The sequence below is a fragment of the Ornithorhynchus anatinus genome, chromosome 5 (assembly GCF_004115215.2).
Source record: "Ornithorhynchus anatinus isolate Pmale09 chromosome 5, mOrnAna1.pri.v4, whole genome shotgun sequence".
Classification (NCBI taxonomy): Eukaryota; Metazoa; Chordata; class Mammalia; order Monotremata; family Ornithorhynchidae; genus Ornithorhynchus; species Ornithorhynchus anatinus.
The window spans coordinates 95220311-95234401 of record NC_041732.1 but is presented as its reverse complement, the minus strand read 5'-3'; the positions used below and the strand labels follow the sequence as shown (position 1 = coordinate 95234401).

The 14091-nt window shown below is 40.8% G+C and overlaps 1 protein-coding gene across 1 annotated transcript in view; it reads left to right on the top strand.

Annotated features, from left to right (window-relative positions):
• NDUFV2 (NADH:ubiquinone oxidoreductase core subunit V2) overlaps positions 1–14091 on the top strand; it is a 40003-nt gene that overhangs the window by 18832 nt on the left and 7080 nt on the right. The window contains exons 2-6 of the mRNA XM_016228447.3: positions 3387–3452; positions 7374–7436; positions 7536–7652; positions 8828–8996; positions 10292–10401. Of these exons, the coding sequence (XP_016083933.2) occupies positions 3387–3452; positions 7374–7436; positions 7536–7652; positions 8828–8996; positions 10292–10401 (525 nt within the window). The remainder of the gene's footprint in view (positions 1–3386; positions 3453–7373; positions 7437–7535; positions 7653–8827; positions 8997–10291; positions 10402–14091) is intronic.

Below are 14091 nucleotides of genomic sequence, written 5' to 3'. Positions count from 1 at the left end.
CCACAGTAGGTGCTCAGATATTCTTGAATGATAAAATATAGTGCTCAAATCTAATAATTGAAAATTCACATATTTAAAATTAAGTCATTTAAATGATTGTATATTTGCATAACTGGTAAGCTTTAGGTACACAAGTGTCATCAGGGATAAAACAGCTCTTTACCATTTCTAAACTAAAGAAAATATCTGATATGCACATTTAAAATAATGAACAGTTTGGAATGACAAAAACAGCTGCTGACAATTGATGATAATTGACTTAATAATCACTAAAGAGTCCAGGACAATGCTTTTTTTCTCTGCTTTCTTTTCTTTTTAGTCGTGGCTTAAAGAATCTATTTTTTACTTCAAGACTTTCTTCCTAGAAAGTCTTTGACTTACAGGAGCAGCATAGTGTAGTGGATAGAGCACAGGCCTGGGAGTCAGAAGGTCTTAGATTCTAATCCCTGCTCCGCCACTTGTCTGCTCTGTGACCGTGGGCAAGACATTTTACTATTCTGTGCTTCATTTACCTATCTGCACAGTAGGGATTGAGACTGTGGGCCCTATATGGGACAGGGACTTTGTCCAACTCAATTTGCTTGTATCTGCCTCAGCACTTGGTATAGTGCCTGGCACATAGTAAGCACTCAAATGCCATTATTGTTATTTAGAAGGTAGACTCAATCAGTTTTTCTGTAGCGTATGTTTTCATTATAATAGCAATAGCATTTATTAAGTGCTTTCTCTGCTCCAAAGCATTAGGGTAGATACAAAACTGTCAGATCTGACCACCTCTGTCCCCCAAGAAGCTCATAATCTAAGAGGTGAGGAGAGTAGGTATCTTATCTCCATTTTACAGATGAGGGAACTGAGACACAGAGAGGATAGGTAAGTTACCCAAGGGCACATTGCAGACCTGGGACCTAGGATCTGGGTTCTAATACCGGCTCCGCCACTTGTGTGGCTCTTAACTTCTTTGTGCCTCAGTTACCTCATCTGCAAAATGGGGCTTTAGACTGTGAGCCCCATGTGGGACAGGGACTATGTCCAAACTGATTATCTTTTGTCTGCCTCAGTGTTAAGTACAGTGTTTAGCTCATAGCGCTTAACATGTACCGTTAAAAGAAAATAAAAACTGGAACTAGAACCCCGGAATCAGGAGATTCCCAGTTGTTTCCAGTAGGCCAGGCGCTTGGAAAGAATGTTGTTGAGGAATTATCAACCAATTATATTTATTGAGCGCTTACCCTGTGCAGATCCTTGGGAGAGTATAATGGAGTTCCAGCAGCTCACAGTCCAGTGGGGGAGATGGGCACTAAAATAAATTTCACGTAGGAAGGAAGCAATAGAGTATAAAAATTTATGCATGAGTGCAACGGGGAGGTGAATTAGCAAACATTCGTCCCACAACAGTGCATTCTCCTGGATATGGCACAGTGCGGTGTTGGAAGAAACAGATCGCACCATGTGCAGTGTCTATCAAGGTGTGAGTGTAACGTAGTACAGTTTTCGTGAACACAGGCTTTTCTGTAAACACAATCCCCACTTCACAGGAGAACTTTATTGCCTGTCAGTTTTTACTATTCTTCCATTGTACCTCTATGCCAGGGTGGCCAAGCCTCCTGAGCTGAAGAGGCACAAACCACAAACAACATAGGGTCCGGGGCTGCAGATCAAAAGAAAGTCTTTTAATCAGAGTAGGGAATCAGCCTGGGGAAGAGGGGCAGAGAGCAAGCATTCTTGAATAACAGGGGATGGTGAGAAAAGGCAGTGGCAAGGAAGAGACAAGCAGCGTATTCATTCATTCAGTAGTATTTATTGAGCGCTTACTATGTGCAGAGCACTGTACTAAGTGCTTGGAATGTACAATTCGGCAACAGATAGAGACAATCCCTGCCCGTTGACGGGCTTACAGTCTAATAGGGGGAGACAGACAAAAACATGACCACTTAGTAGCCAATATAAATAAAAATTAAATATTTTAATAGGGAGGTAAGTGGTAAATATGATTCTTAATTATACAAAAACTAAAGACTAGGATTTTTGTCTCAAGAATTCATCATCATCACTGGAAGTGGGGCGCACAGTTCTGACGCCTCAAAAATGGTCATTTCCTCAGATATTGGCCCCAGGGGTACAGTGAATTTCTTCTCATTATCAAAAAGCATTCGTTTAAATAATACATTTAAGCACGAAGCAAATCCCAGTAAAGGCCCACATGGGTACCACCATCAAAAAGGCTGGAGCAGCACAACGTGACAGCTTATCACTGTGGGCATTGCGGGGGAGAACGAAATAATAAAGCCTCTGTGAGCGATTCACACAGCAAGTGAAGAACCACCGCAGCTGTTCTATGCAGTTCACTTTAGAGTCATATTATTAAGTATATCACAGTGAATCACCCCAAACTATGCACTCACAACATACGCAATGCACTGCATATGGTGCCCTGGTTGGGTCGTGACGGTGTGTATTTTCTTGTAATATTAATAGATTCTCAAGATCCAGGATCTAGTGGCATTAGTGGGATATCGATGATGGGTTTAGAGCAAAGACTGAACCAAAAAGCCAGGGAAACTAATCAGTCTAGAAAATCTTTCTCTTCCTTAGGTTGCCAGTTGTTCTGCCGGTAAAGCCAATTAGGAAACTAAATGGCCAAGGACTTTTATTTTTCACCAGTTGTAAAATCAGTAGTGGTGTGGCTGTCTAAACCCAGGGAAGTATAGGAAGAAATTATTAGATTCCTTCCAAACCAATTCAACATGGTCAGAATGACATAGCAGTTGAGATTTTTTTTTAATGATATTTGTTAAGTGCTTACTATGTACCAGGCACTGTTCTAAACGCTGGGATAGACAGAAGTTAATTAGGCTGGACACAGCCCCTGTCCCACATGGGGTTCACAGTCTTAATCTACATTTTACAGATGAGGTAACTGAGACACAGAGAAGTGATTTGCCCAAGGTCACACAGCAGACAAGTGGCAGAGCCAGGATTAGAATCCAGATCCTTCAGACTTGCAGGCCCGTGCACTATCCAATCAACTGAATTGCTTCAGTTGATTAGGATAGTAATTAATACTTCAGTTGAGTTCTAGAGACAATAAGAGGCACCTACAAATTTAATTTTCCTTGGCATGAAAAGGAAGCATATTTGGAAAACTCAAAACTGCACTGAATCAATCTGTGGGATTTATTGAGTACTTACTGTGTTCAGAGAGAGTATTGTACAAACCACTGGAAAATAGTACACTAAGCTGAGTAAGACTATCATCCACAACGTCCCCAAATGAGAGAAGGTAAATAAAATTAATGGTATTTTTAGTGTGCAGGTCTTGAGAAATATGTAACAAATTTTTCTAAGGCTTATTTTAATCATTTTGTTTTCTGGTTTTTTTTTCATAGGGAAGACAGACAAGATATTTACACAAAACTGTAGCGCGTAAAGGAGCCAGTGGTGCCTTATTCGTGGTAAGTCCTAACCTAAATTACCTTGTTGAAATGGAAAACTTGGGGCAACCTTAAGTATCTTAAACACTGTAATCTATAACACTGGATTTAAAGGGTTCTCTAAAAGTGAGTAGCTGAGCTGATTTTAGAATAATGGGGAAATGTCACATTAGCCCCGAACAGATCTTTTTCCGGATTTTGGCTCGCTGGGAAGATGAGATGTGTTTTCTGAACTGGTAGATGGTGGCCGTTCTCACATTGGGCCTCTGCTAACTACCCTCTTTCCCATTCTTTGGCTGCTGGAGCAGGGGCGGTCTTCCCACATTCCTTCTTTTGGCTCATCAGTTGTGGGCTCCTTTATATTATTCCCTGCTGCGTCTCTAGATTATTACCATTTTCCATTTATTAGCCAGTTTTCTCATGGATTTATGACCCTTCCCTGGTCATGGAAAAGTGAATAAGGTCAAATTGTTCCAGGACCACAATGAGGCTGAAAACATTATTATATTTATTAAGTTATTACTTTGGGGCTGGCACTGAGCTAAGCATTGTATAGATACAAAGGTAAAACAATTCAGACATTGTCCCTGTCCCGTAAGGGATCACAATCTAGAAAATAGGAATGACTATGGGAAAATTAAAAATTCAGCAATCAAAAATGAAGAACATTACATAATTGGATTAAACTGTATTTTTTACGTTTTTGGAACTAAAGGATTTAAGACATTTCAAGAACTATGGCAGCATGGCCTCAAGGAAAGAGCACAGGCCTGGGAGTCAGAAGACCAGAGTTCTAATTCTGGCTCTGCCAGTTGCGTGCTGTGTGAGCGTGGGCAAGTCACTTAACTTCTCTGGGCCTCGGCCCTCCTGTTCACCCTCCTACTTAGAATGTGAAATCCATGCGAGATAGGGACTGTGCCTATCTACCCCAGCGCTTAGAACAGTATTTGATGTATAGTAAGCCCTTAACAAATACTGATGAAAAAAGCATGGTAAAATTTTTTTTTATCATCGGAACCTCCTTACAGTGCTCCGACTGCCATTGCCTGGGAGGTTCCTTTTGCTGCCATTTCTCTAGACCTGAAGACTCTCCAGTCCTCCCGGAGCTTTTACCGTTCTGGCCGACTCGGGACTGTGAGGCAAGGAGGAAATCAGAAGTGTGGGGATGCAACAGGTGATGTCTCGGCTGACTCTAGGAGCTGGAAAGGCAGCAAGCCCCCTCTTAGCTTCTTCCTCCCAGGCTGACTTTAAAGGTTGTCTTCCTTGCTCCCATAGCACTGGGCCACTCCTTTGTATCTAGCTAAGGACCCTCCTATTCCCCCCCAACCAAGCCCACACTTACCAAGAAACTGGCTGAAGCGGGTTTGGTTGGGTTTTTTATGTTTGTGATAGGCTGGGGTTGGACACAGTCCCTGCCCCATACGGGACTCACAGTCTTAGTCCCCATTTTACAGATGATGTAACTGAGGAGAGCGAAGGTAACTGACTTGTTAAAGGTCACACAGCAGACAAGTGGCAGAGCCGGAATTAGAACCCAGGTCTTCTGGCTCCCAGGCCCGTGCTCTATCCGCTAGGCCATGCTGCTCTTCCATCTCTGTGCTGCTTTCCTATACCAAGCTGACTCAGCATGAAAGCGGACCTGTTCCCTTGACCGTAATGTTTGTGGTATTGGTTAAATTCTTACTATGTACATCGCAGTAGGGTAGATACAAGATAATTCTGTTATCTTCAGGAACTCTTCCTTCCCTCTCTCTAATCCTCATAATAGAAGTACTAGACCCAGGGACAGAGCAGAACAGGACTTAGTCAGTCAGCATTCTGCTCTGTGTATTTTTTTAAATGGTATTTATTAAGCACCTACTATGTGCCAAGCACTGTGCCAAGCCCTGGGGTAGATGAAAGCTAATCAGGTGGGACACAGTCCATGTCTCACCTGGGGCTTTTAGTCTTAATCCCCATTTTACCGATGAGGTAACTGGGGCCCAGTAGGGTAGATACAAGATATGTCCCAGTAGGGCTCACAAACCTATGGACAACTACTAAATCCCATCAATTAGAGCCCCCAAATGGGTGAGGCTAGAGGTGGACCAAGGAGTTCACAACAGCAGTAGTAGATACTTTGCCGTCTTTAGGTTTCCAGCTGGAAAATAAGTAGCCTTTTATTGAGAACTCTTTCCTGCTGCCTCTGTGCTTCTGCTCTCTCCCCACGACACACACCCATTAGACTGTAAGCTTCCTCGGGGAAGGGACTTTGTCCTTCATTTCTATTATACTCTCCCAGGTGCTTGGTACAGGACAGTGTTCCACACAGAGTAGGCACCCAATAAACACTACTGACTGGCAGTCTCTTTGGGAGCCCTTTTCTGAAATTAAGGGTCAGGTGCACTGACCAATAAAGAGTATCTAAAAGGGCTTTTTCTCTCTATTTTGTCAAGAGGGCTACATTTGAGAATCATTAAGAATATAATTTAAGAATGTGCCAAATTGTGAGCGATTATTACTTTAGGCTTCCCTCTCTTTACCTTTAGGACAGAACATTAAGCAAGGGGATTTCGATATTAAAGAAACCAAGGCACCACTAAAATGTGAAAAATAATCCATCCTTCCATTCACCAATTCCCCAGATCTGTGGGTCACTTGTGTCTTCTGTCTACTATATGACCCTGTTGTTAACTTCTCTTCCCTTTCTTCTTTTTTCCAATTTAGGAATGGGAAGTAGAAGTGTATGAAGAGGAAAGGGAGAAAGGCGCACGCGCACACAAGCGCTTTGTGAGAAGCAGCTATGGCCTATTGGAAAGAGCCTAGGCCTGGGAGTCAGAGGACCTGGGTTTTAATCCTGGCTCTACCACTTGTCTGCTGTGTGACCTTGGGCAAGTCACTTAACTTCTCTGGGCCCCACTTACCTCATCGGTAAAATGGGGATTAAGACTAAAAGCCCCATGTGAGACATGGACTGTGTTCCACCTGATTAGCTTTCATCTACCCCAGGGCTTAGCACAGTGCTTGGCACATAGTAGGTGCTTAATAAGTACCATTTAAAAAAATACACAGAGCAGAATGCTGACTAAGTCCTTTTCTGCTCTGTCCCTGGGTCTAGTACTTCTATTATGAGGATTAGAGAGAGGGAAGGAAGAGTTCCCGAAGAGCCTCAAGTTGCCAGAGTTTAAACACAGTTGTTTGGCTCATACCCTCATTTTTACAGCAAGAATTTTAGTAAATATTTAAAGTATGACCAGTTGTATCAGTATTGTACTTTGGGCTTCAGAGCTCATTGTTATCACAATGGTAATGAGTTTGTGGAAAATGTTGTGGTTTGACAAAAATGTTTGCAATGGATAGGTGTTGTTTTAATTTCATTGCTGACTTGCAGAGAAAGCAGTGTGGCCTTGGGGAAAGAGCACAGGCATGGAAGTCAAAGGATCGGGGCTCTAATCCAGGCTCCACAAAATTTGCTGGGTGACCTTGGACAAGTCATTTAACTTCTCTGTGCCTCAGTTCTGTCACCTGTAAAATGGGGATTCAGTATGTGTCCTCCCTCCTATGTAGTCTGAGTCCCATGTGGGACCTGTATTTTTTTATAGCTACCCCAGCCCTTAGTACAGTGACTTTATAGTCATAGTAATGACTTAACAAATAGCACCTGAACCCTGATATGAATTTTGTCACTTGATTTTAATTGGCCACCTGAGCATAATTTTGAAATTTGGATAACATACTTTTTCAGTCATGTTTGCATAAATAGAAAATGGCTATTTTGACCACTTGTCACCTTTCACCAAACACATGGACCCAAATGAAAAATGAAAAGTCACTTTCCTTGGCATTTAAAATTTCAAAATCCCCATTTCAGTTCAGCGTTAGACTTCATTGATCACTCAGGTATTAACTACCCTTATTTCCTGTCCACCAATTCCCTTCTTTTCTGCCACTTTGTTCTTGTAGCACAGAGATACTCCTGAGAATAACCCAGATACTCCATTTGACTTCACACCAGAAAACTACAAGGTAAGAGAAAATTAACAGTGTTTAATACATAAAGTGAATCTGAAATTTGTCCTTGGAGTATATTACAAGTGCTACCTTTTTTTAAAAAAAAAAATACAGAGAATAGAGGCAATAGTGAAGAACTATCCCGAGGGACACAAAGCAGCAGCTGTGCTTCCAGTTCTAGATTTGGCTCAAAGACAGAATGGATGGCTGCCCATCTCTGCTATGAACAAGGTACATTTCTTTTGCCTTAAGAATCCTAGTAATTGTTTTAACAAGCGATCGTAGTATGAAGTGAGAAATCAGAGTGCTCCGTTATGGGCGCTTCTCTTCGTGTCAGAACTACCTACCCCACGGATAGCAGTTCTCCTTGAGAGAATTCCAATTGTGCTGCCACTGGTCCCATTAAAAATACCAGAATGATCGGGAAGATGGCACTTTAAAAGTGAAATAGGAGGAAAGTGGCACAGTAAAGCAACTAAATTGCAAACCCTGGTCTTATGTGTAAGACAGAAGACGTAGATGTGACAAGTTCTTTTCTTCTTGTGTGATAGAAAAAGAATAAGATGTCGAGAATAGAAGAGAATAATATAGAAAGGAAAGATTTGAACTTACTTTGTCTTAAATTCCAAAATCCTAAACTTTTCTGAGTTAAAAAAAAAAAATCTTTGTTATGCTCAGGTGAATTACTGAGTGGCAGTGGATAGATGAAGTTCTTCAGCAGACGGAAAGAGATATTCCCTGCCAGAGGAATATACACTTTCAAGTTCATCTAGAAAAAGGTGGTTAAGAAATGTTAATTCTCCTTCCACCTTAGGCTGTGAGCCCCAGGTGGAACAGGGAATGTGTCCTACCCAATTATCTTGTTTCTATCCCAGTGTTTAATACAGGGCTTGGCACATGGTAAACACTTAATAAATACCTCCACTATTATTATCATGACTACTAATAATAAAAATTGCTTTTCCAGAAAGCATTTTTTGCCAGAACCTCAGGATTCGTAGTTCAGAACATCAGTTTCTCTTTTTGAATTGCCGTCGACTTTTAAAGGCATGGGATTATATCTTTAGGATAAATGGTAAAGGCAGAAGATAAAAATGAACTGACCGGTTCTTTCGGAAAGATGTGAATAACTGGTCCCACTATTGGGGTGCTAGAACTCTTTTCGGCCCATGGTCCATTTAAATTGTCCTTTTTAAATCCTTTTGAATAGTCAGATTAATGGCTTTTCTCCAAAAAGTGATGGATTAATTTTTTTTAGGGGGCAAGAACAACCCCAGTTTCTGCTCTTAACTTTTTGTGTGTGTTGAAGATAAAGCCAAATCAGTTTTAAAACTCAGTTGCTAATTGAAAGACCAAAAGTTTTCAAGGAAAAATTTGCTAAGATGTCTTTTTTTTTAATATTTTAGGTGGCAGAAGTTTTAGGAGTGCCTCCAATGAGAGTGTATGAAGTAGCAACTTTCTATACAATGTATAATCGAAAGCCTGTTGGAAAGTATCACGTTCAAGTGTGCACAACTACACCGTGCATGCTGCGAGATTCCGACAGCATATTAGAGGCCATTCAGAAGAAGCTTGGTAAGTAATACATTGTGTGGGTGTGCAGAATGGTAGTTTCTCAGTTCCGTAAGATCCCTTCTTAGTGTTGCACCTTTTCTTCCTGCCATTTTCACCTTCTTGCTTGGAAAAAAAAAATTATGTGCCCTCCCTTTATTTCTGTCTCTTTGGGGAACCCTATTTTTAAATGTGGTATGGTGCTTTATATGTTTAGAAATACAGTACGAAGTTACCTTTGTCACCTAGAAGCCATTACAAATAATATTAATTGTATTTAAGCGCTTACTATGTGTCAAGCACTGTTCTAACCACTGGGTTAGATACAGATTAATCAGGTCAGATACACATGGGGTTCCCAGTCTAAAGAAGAGGGAGAAGGTATTTAATCCCCATTTGCAGATGAGAAAAATGAGGCACAGAGAGGTTAATAATAATAATAATAATAATAGTGATGGCATCTGTTAAGCACTTACTATGTGCAAAGTACTGTTCTAAGTTCTGGGGAGGATATAAGGTGATCAGGTTGTCCCATGTGGGGCTCACAGTCTTAATCCCCATTTTGCAGATGGGGGAACTGAGGCCCAGAGAGGTTAAGTGGCTTGCCCAAAGTCACACAGCTGACAAGTGGCTGAGCCCGGATTTGAATCCATGACTCTGACTCCCAAACCCAGACTCCTTACCCTAGGTCACACGGCAAGCAAGTTACAGAGCTGGAATTAGAGCTCAGGTCCTCTGACTCCCATGCTCTTTCCAACAGGACAAAATAGTAGAGAGTTTTGAAGTGACCTGATTAAATAGTTTAATTCATTAACTGCATTTATTGTAGATCACATAATTGCACGTTAATTCTGCTAGGGAAGGTGGTAAAAGGGTACTGAGTTAAACCTGGGAAATTTTAAAAAATGGAATCTGAATTATATAAATTATATTAAGTAAGTTTGTGAAAGTAATAGAGCATGAACATTTCTAGGTAATGAGTAAATGTTGTTTAATAATATCAACAATTACGGCATGCATTAAGCACTTACTGTGTGCTGAACAGGTGGGAGTAAGTCCCTGTTCCATGATCCCCAGTTTACAGGAATTGGGGCCCAGGGAGGAAGAGTGATTTGCCCAAGATCACACAAGAAGCCAGTGGGAGAGCTGGGATTAGAAGACAGTTTCTCAACTCTCAGTCCCATGCTCTTTGCCCAAGTCCACAATGCCGCATAACACCTCAACACGTAAAATGCTGATCCCATTTCATGGAGCAGACAGAAAGCTGTGAAGATATAACAACAACAACCTAAGTCAACTTGTATTCTTTTGCTTTTCAGGTATAAAAGTTGGGGAAACGACACCTGACAAGCTTTTCACACTGATAGAAGTGGAATGTTTAGGTGCCTGTGTAAATGCACCAATGGTTCAAATAAATGATAATTACTACGTGAGTATTTCACTTTAAATATTGTAATTTCCCTATATTAAGCAACAGGAGGCCCAGTTTTCGAGTTGTTGGTATTTTATCGGGTCAACCTCATGCAATTCAGCAGAAGCTGCAAATTCGGTCATTTTAACAATGAGTTCACCCTCCAAAATTAACAGCAGTGTTAGTATTCCAGCCGTGGCGTGAGTTTTCTCACACTTGTGCCACACTGTAAACCATTGAGATTACCACCATATAAATAACGATGATGTGGATAATATTTAGTGCTTCTTCACATTGGCAATGGTGCCATTGTCTGTGGAATGTATTTGGCAAAGAAAGTCCCGCATTCTACTTGTAATTCAATCTCCTTTTTATAGAATGGGACATTCTCATCTTTCCTGTGAAATCAAATTTTGTGCCGGGTTAACTGTAGATTTATTCTAGAAGCTGAACAGAGAAAGCTGGCTTAAAATTTTCAGGTTTGTAGCCTGGGTTGTTTTCCTAAGAAAACCTGAGAATACCCTGGCAAATACCTGTTCCTCGTAGTTCCAGTTGTTTCTGTTTTCAGGGAAGGTCTCCGTAGGCAGACCCTTTTGTTGACAGTTTACAGCTGCCTGTGTTATTTTGTAGCTCTTCACTAGAGCTGATGCTGCTGAATTTATCTAGTCTGTCCATCTTTTTCAGGACTTCATTTCTCATGTTTTAATTCTCTGATCCTGTGGTGATAAATCAGCCACCCAACACATTAAGTAGCTCAGCCATTAAGTTTTGTTTTTTTTTTAAATAAATACCTGGGCTTTTAAGAAACCAGACAGTGAATTAGGAATTGATTTCAGTGGACTTGGGTTTAAGCCCCTCCAAGCACAGTATCCACTTTCTTTAAACTAAGCTTCTTTCAGTTTTCCTTTTCTTCATACTCTCTAAGCTGTCATGTCAAAAGATAAAATTTTATGAAAATTATAAAACGTTTTGACTTTTGTCCCTGTTTTATCTCTCACTGTCAGAACAAATAATTTATGGGTGTCCTAATTCATTCACCTTCTCGCCAGATTTAATCCTCTCTAGGATTTATTTAAAAAGGAATAGCATATTCTACTTTCTTTTTCCTGCTATGCTGTGCTCTAAAAAAAAAAAAGAATTGGCCCAAGGATATGCGTATAGTGGTGGCTGTCTCTATAACCAGTGACAGGTCGGTTGCAAAATGAATAGAGCAGGGGTGGAAAAAGTCAGAATTTGTGTCATCATTTGTGTTATAAAACTATTCTAGCTTAAGGCAGTACTCTTTGTTAATTATATTGACCTAGCCTTGATTTAAGTATCTCAAACTACTCTTCTAAATTTAATTAAAGCAGTCTTTAATTTAGACATCACAGAGCAGTTTTCAGAATAATTCTTTCAGTATTTCTAGGAGTTTTCAAAACAGAATCATCGGTTTGAAATAGTACTGCAAGTGGCTTTTTCACTGTTGAACTGAGCTATTCATCTGATGGCTTTCAGGGGAAATTTGATCCCTTGGGATCATAAAACTTGGCTGTAGTAGTGCTTTCATTTTACTGCTGTAGTAATCCCCATTTTTAGATGTCTAAGCACTCAAGTTTCTTACCTATCTGTGCTTCATCCCCTCCCTCTTTTCAGTTCTCCCCATTTCCTTTTATTTATCAAGGAGCTGTTTTTCTTCATCATTTCAAACTTTCATAGTCTGCTTTGAGTGATGTTGCCTAACATCCAAACCCGATAAGACTGTAAAAGTAGCCTTATAGACAACGGCTGTAGAATAAAACCACGGCAGGTCACTTACATAGAGTAAAAAGCCCTTTGCAAAGATGGCAATATTCAGGAAACATTAATGGCAGACTAATTTAACTTAGGCTGCCTGAAAAAGCCCTTTTCTTTGTTGTGTTTCACTGAAGCTCTGGATATTCCATTCATCACAATAGTGGGAGTAGTCACCGTGGAATCTGAGTACCAAACCACGGCAACATTAGCTTGAGTTCCTGTGGTCTATTTTTGCCCAGTCTCCAACAAAGTTAATTGAATTGTTCCACCGATCACAGGAAAAGGGGGGAAAGGGCTAGACTGTACCAGTAACTTAAAGGGATATGTGCAACCGTGGTCTTCTCTCCCGAAGCCTCCTTTTCTCCTGTCTGATGTCTGTGGGCAAGCTATTCTTTTTTCTGAAAATGAGAAGAGGCCTGAAGACTATTACCAAAGTTCACAAAGAGTTTGTTTATATATGCTAAAGCATATGTCATGGGGCTAACTCCTGAACTAAATAGTGGATGGAACGTGGAGAGGAAGGAATTGTCTGTGATTTATTAAACCGTTGAAAATATGAGATTTAATAAGTGTTTTATAATATGTTGCTGAACTACCCGTTTTTTGGCTCTTTTACAAATCAAAATTTTGTGAACCAAGTGAAGAACATAGCTGGTCTCAAGACAAATCATTTAATTTTACTGCATTGTAGTAATCAGCATTCTGTGGCTTGCTTTGCTGAAACCTGAAATCCTACCAATTCTGGCTGATGGCTTCGGTTTACTGGTACCAATAAAAACAGAAGAAACAATTACCCGAAAAAATCAGTTCTTACAACTGTGATGTAGGTAATACTGAAATCCCAATAGATACCTAGACATCCTCTAGACTGTAAGCTCGTTATGGGCAGGGAACAGTTCTGCTAATTCTGTCCTATTGTACTCTCCCAAGCACTTAGTACAGTGCTCTGCACATAGTAAGGGCTCAATGAATTCAGTTGGTCTCAGTAATAATCAATATTGTTCTTCAAATATGACATAATTTGATATTGCTAAAATTAGCCTGCATTGGGAATGAAATGAACAAAGACCAGATTTTGTCAAGAGAAAAGAATCATTTGAAAATTACTATTTGAATAATCACCTCATTTGTTGAATTCAGTTTTTATTGGAATCACAAATCAAATATACCCTTTGCAAGTCGTGGTATTTAAAGGTTCCCATGGGTAGCAACTCTTTAAATACCCATGAATACCCACGCTTAGAGAAGCAGCGTGGCTCAGTGGAAAGAGCACGGGCTTGGGAGTCAGAGGTCGTGGGTTCTAATCCCGGCTCTGCCACTTGCCAGCTGTGTGACTTTGGGCAAGTCACTTGACTTCTCTGGGCCTCAGTTACCTCATCTGTAAAATGGGGATTAAAACTGTGAGCCCTGCGTGGGACTACCTGATTGCCTTGTATCCCCCAGCGCTTAGAACAGTGCTTGGCACATAGTAAGCGCTTAACAAATAGCACTATTTAAATACCACTATTTAAATAATCCAGAACACTCCCCCGTGCCCCACACTAAAACATGGATTTAAAAGTCCTTTTCCTTCCAAATGTATATTTTGAGAACCGACCCTGCTAGTCAGAGGCACACAGGTTCCCCAACGGTTTGGGGGAGCCTTACTAGGGGGTTGGGGACCAGGCATTTTCTGGAGCTCCTTCCTCAGAGGATTCTCTTCTGCCGTCCCTTGGGTGGGATGAAATGACACCAACTTTCTTCCATCTACTTGAACCGCACTTCCTGATCTCTTGTTGCTGCCAGACTTTCATGGCCACCCCCTAGGAGATCCAGGGAGAACTCTGGACATGCTATGATCAATCATAGACAATCCGTGAAAAATATGGGGCAGAAATGTCCTCAGAATTTCTCCCCCAGTGTGAAAGTTACTGATGTTAGGAGCGCCAAGTA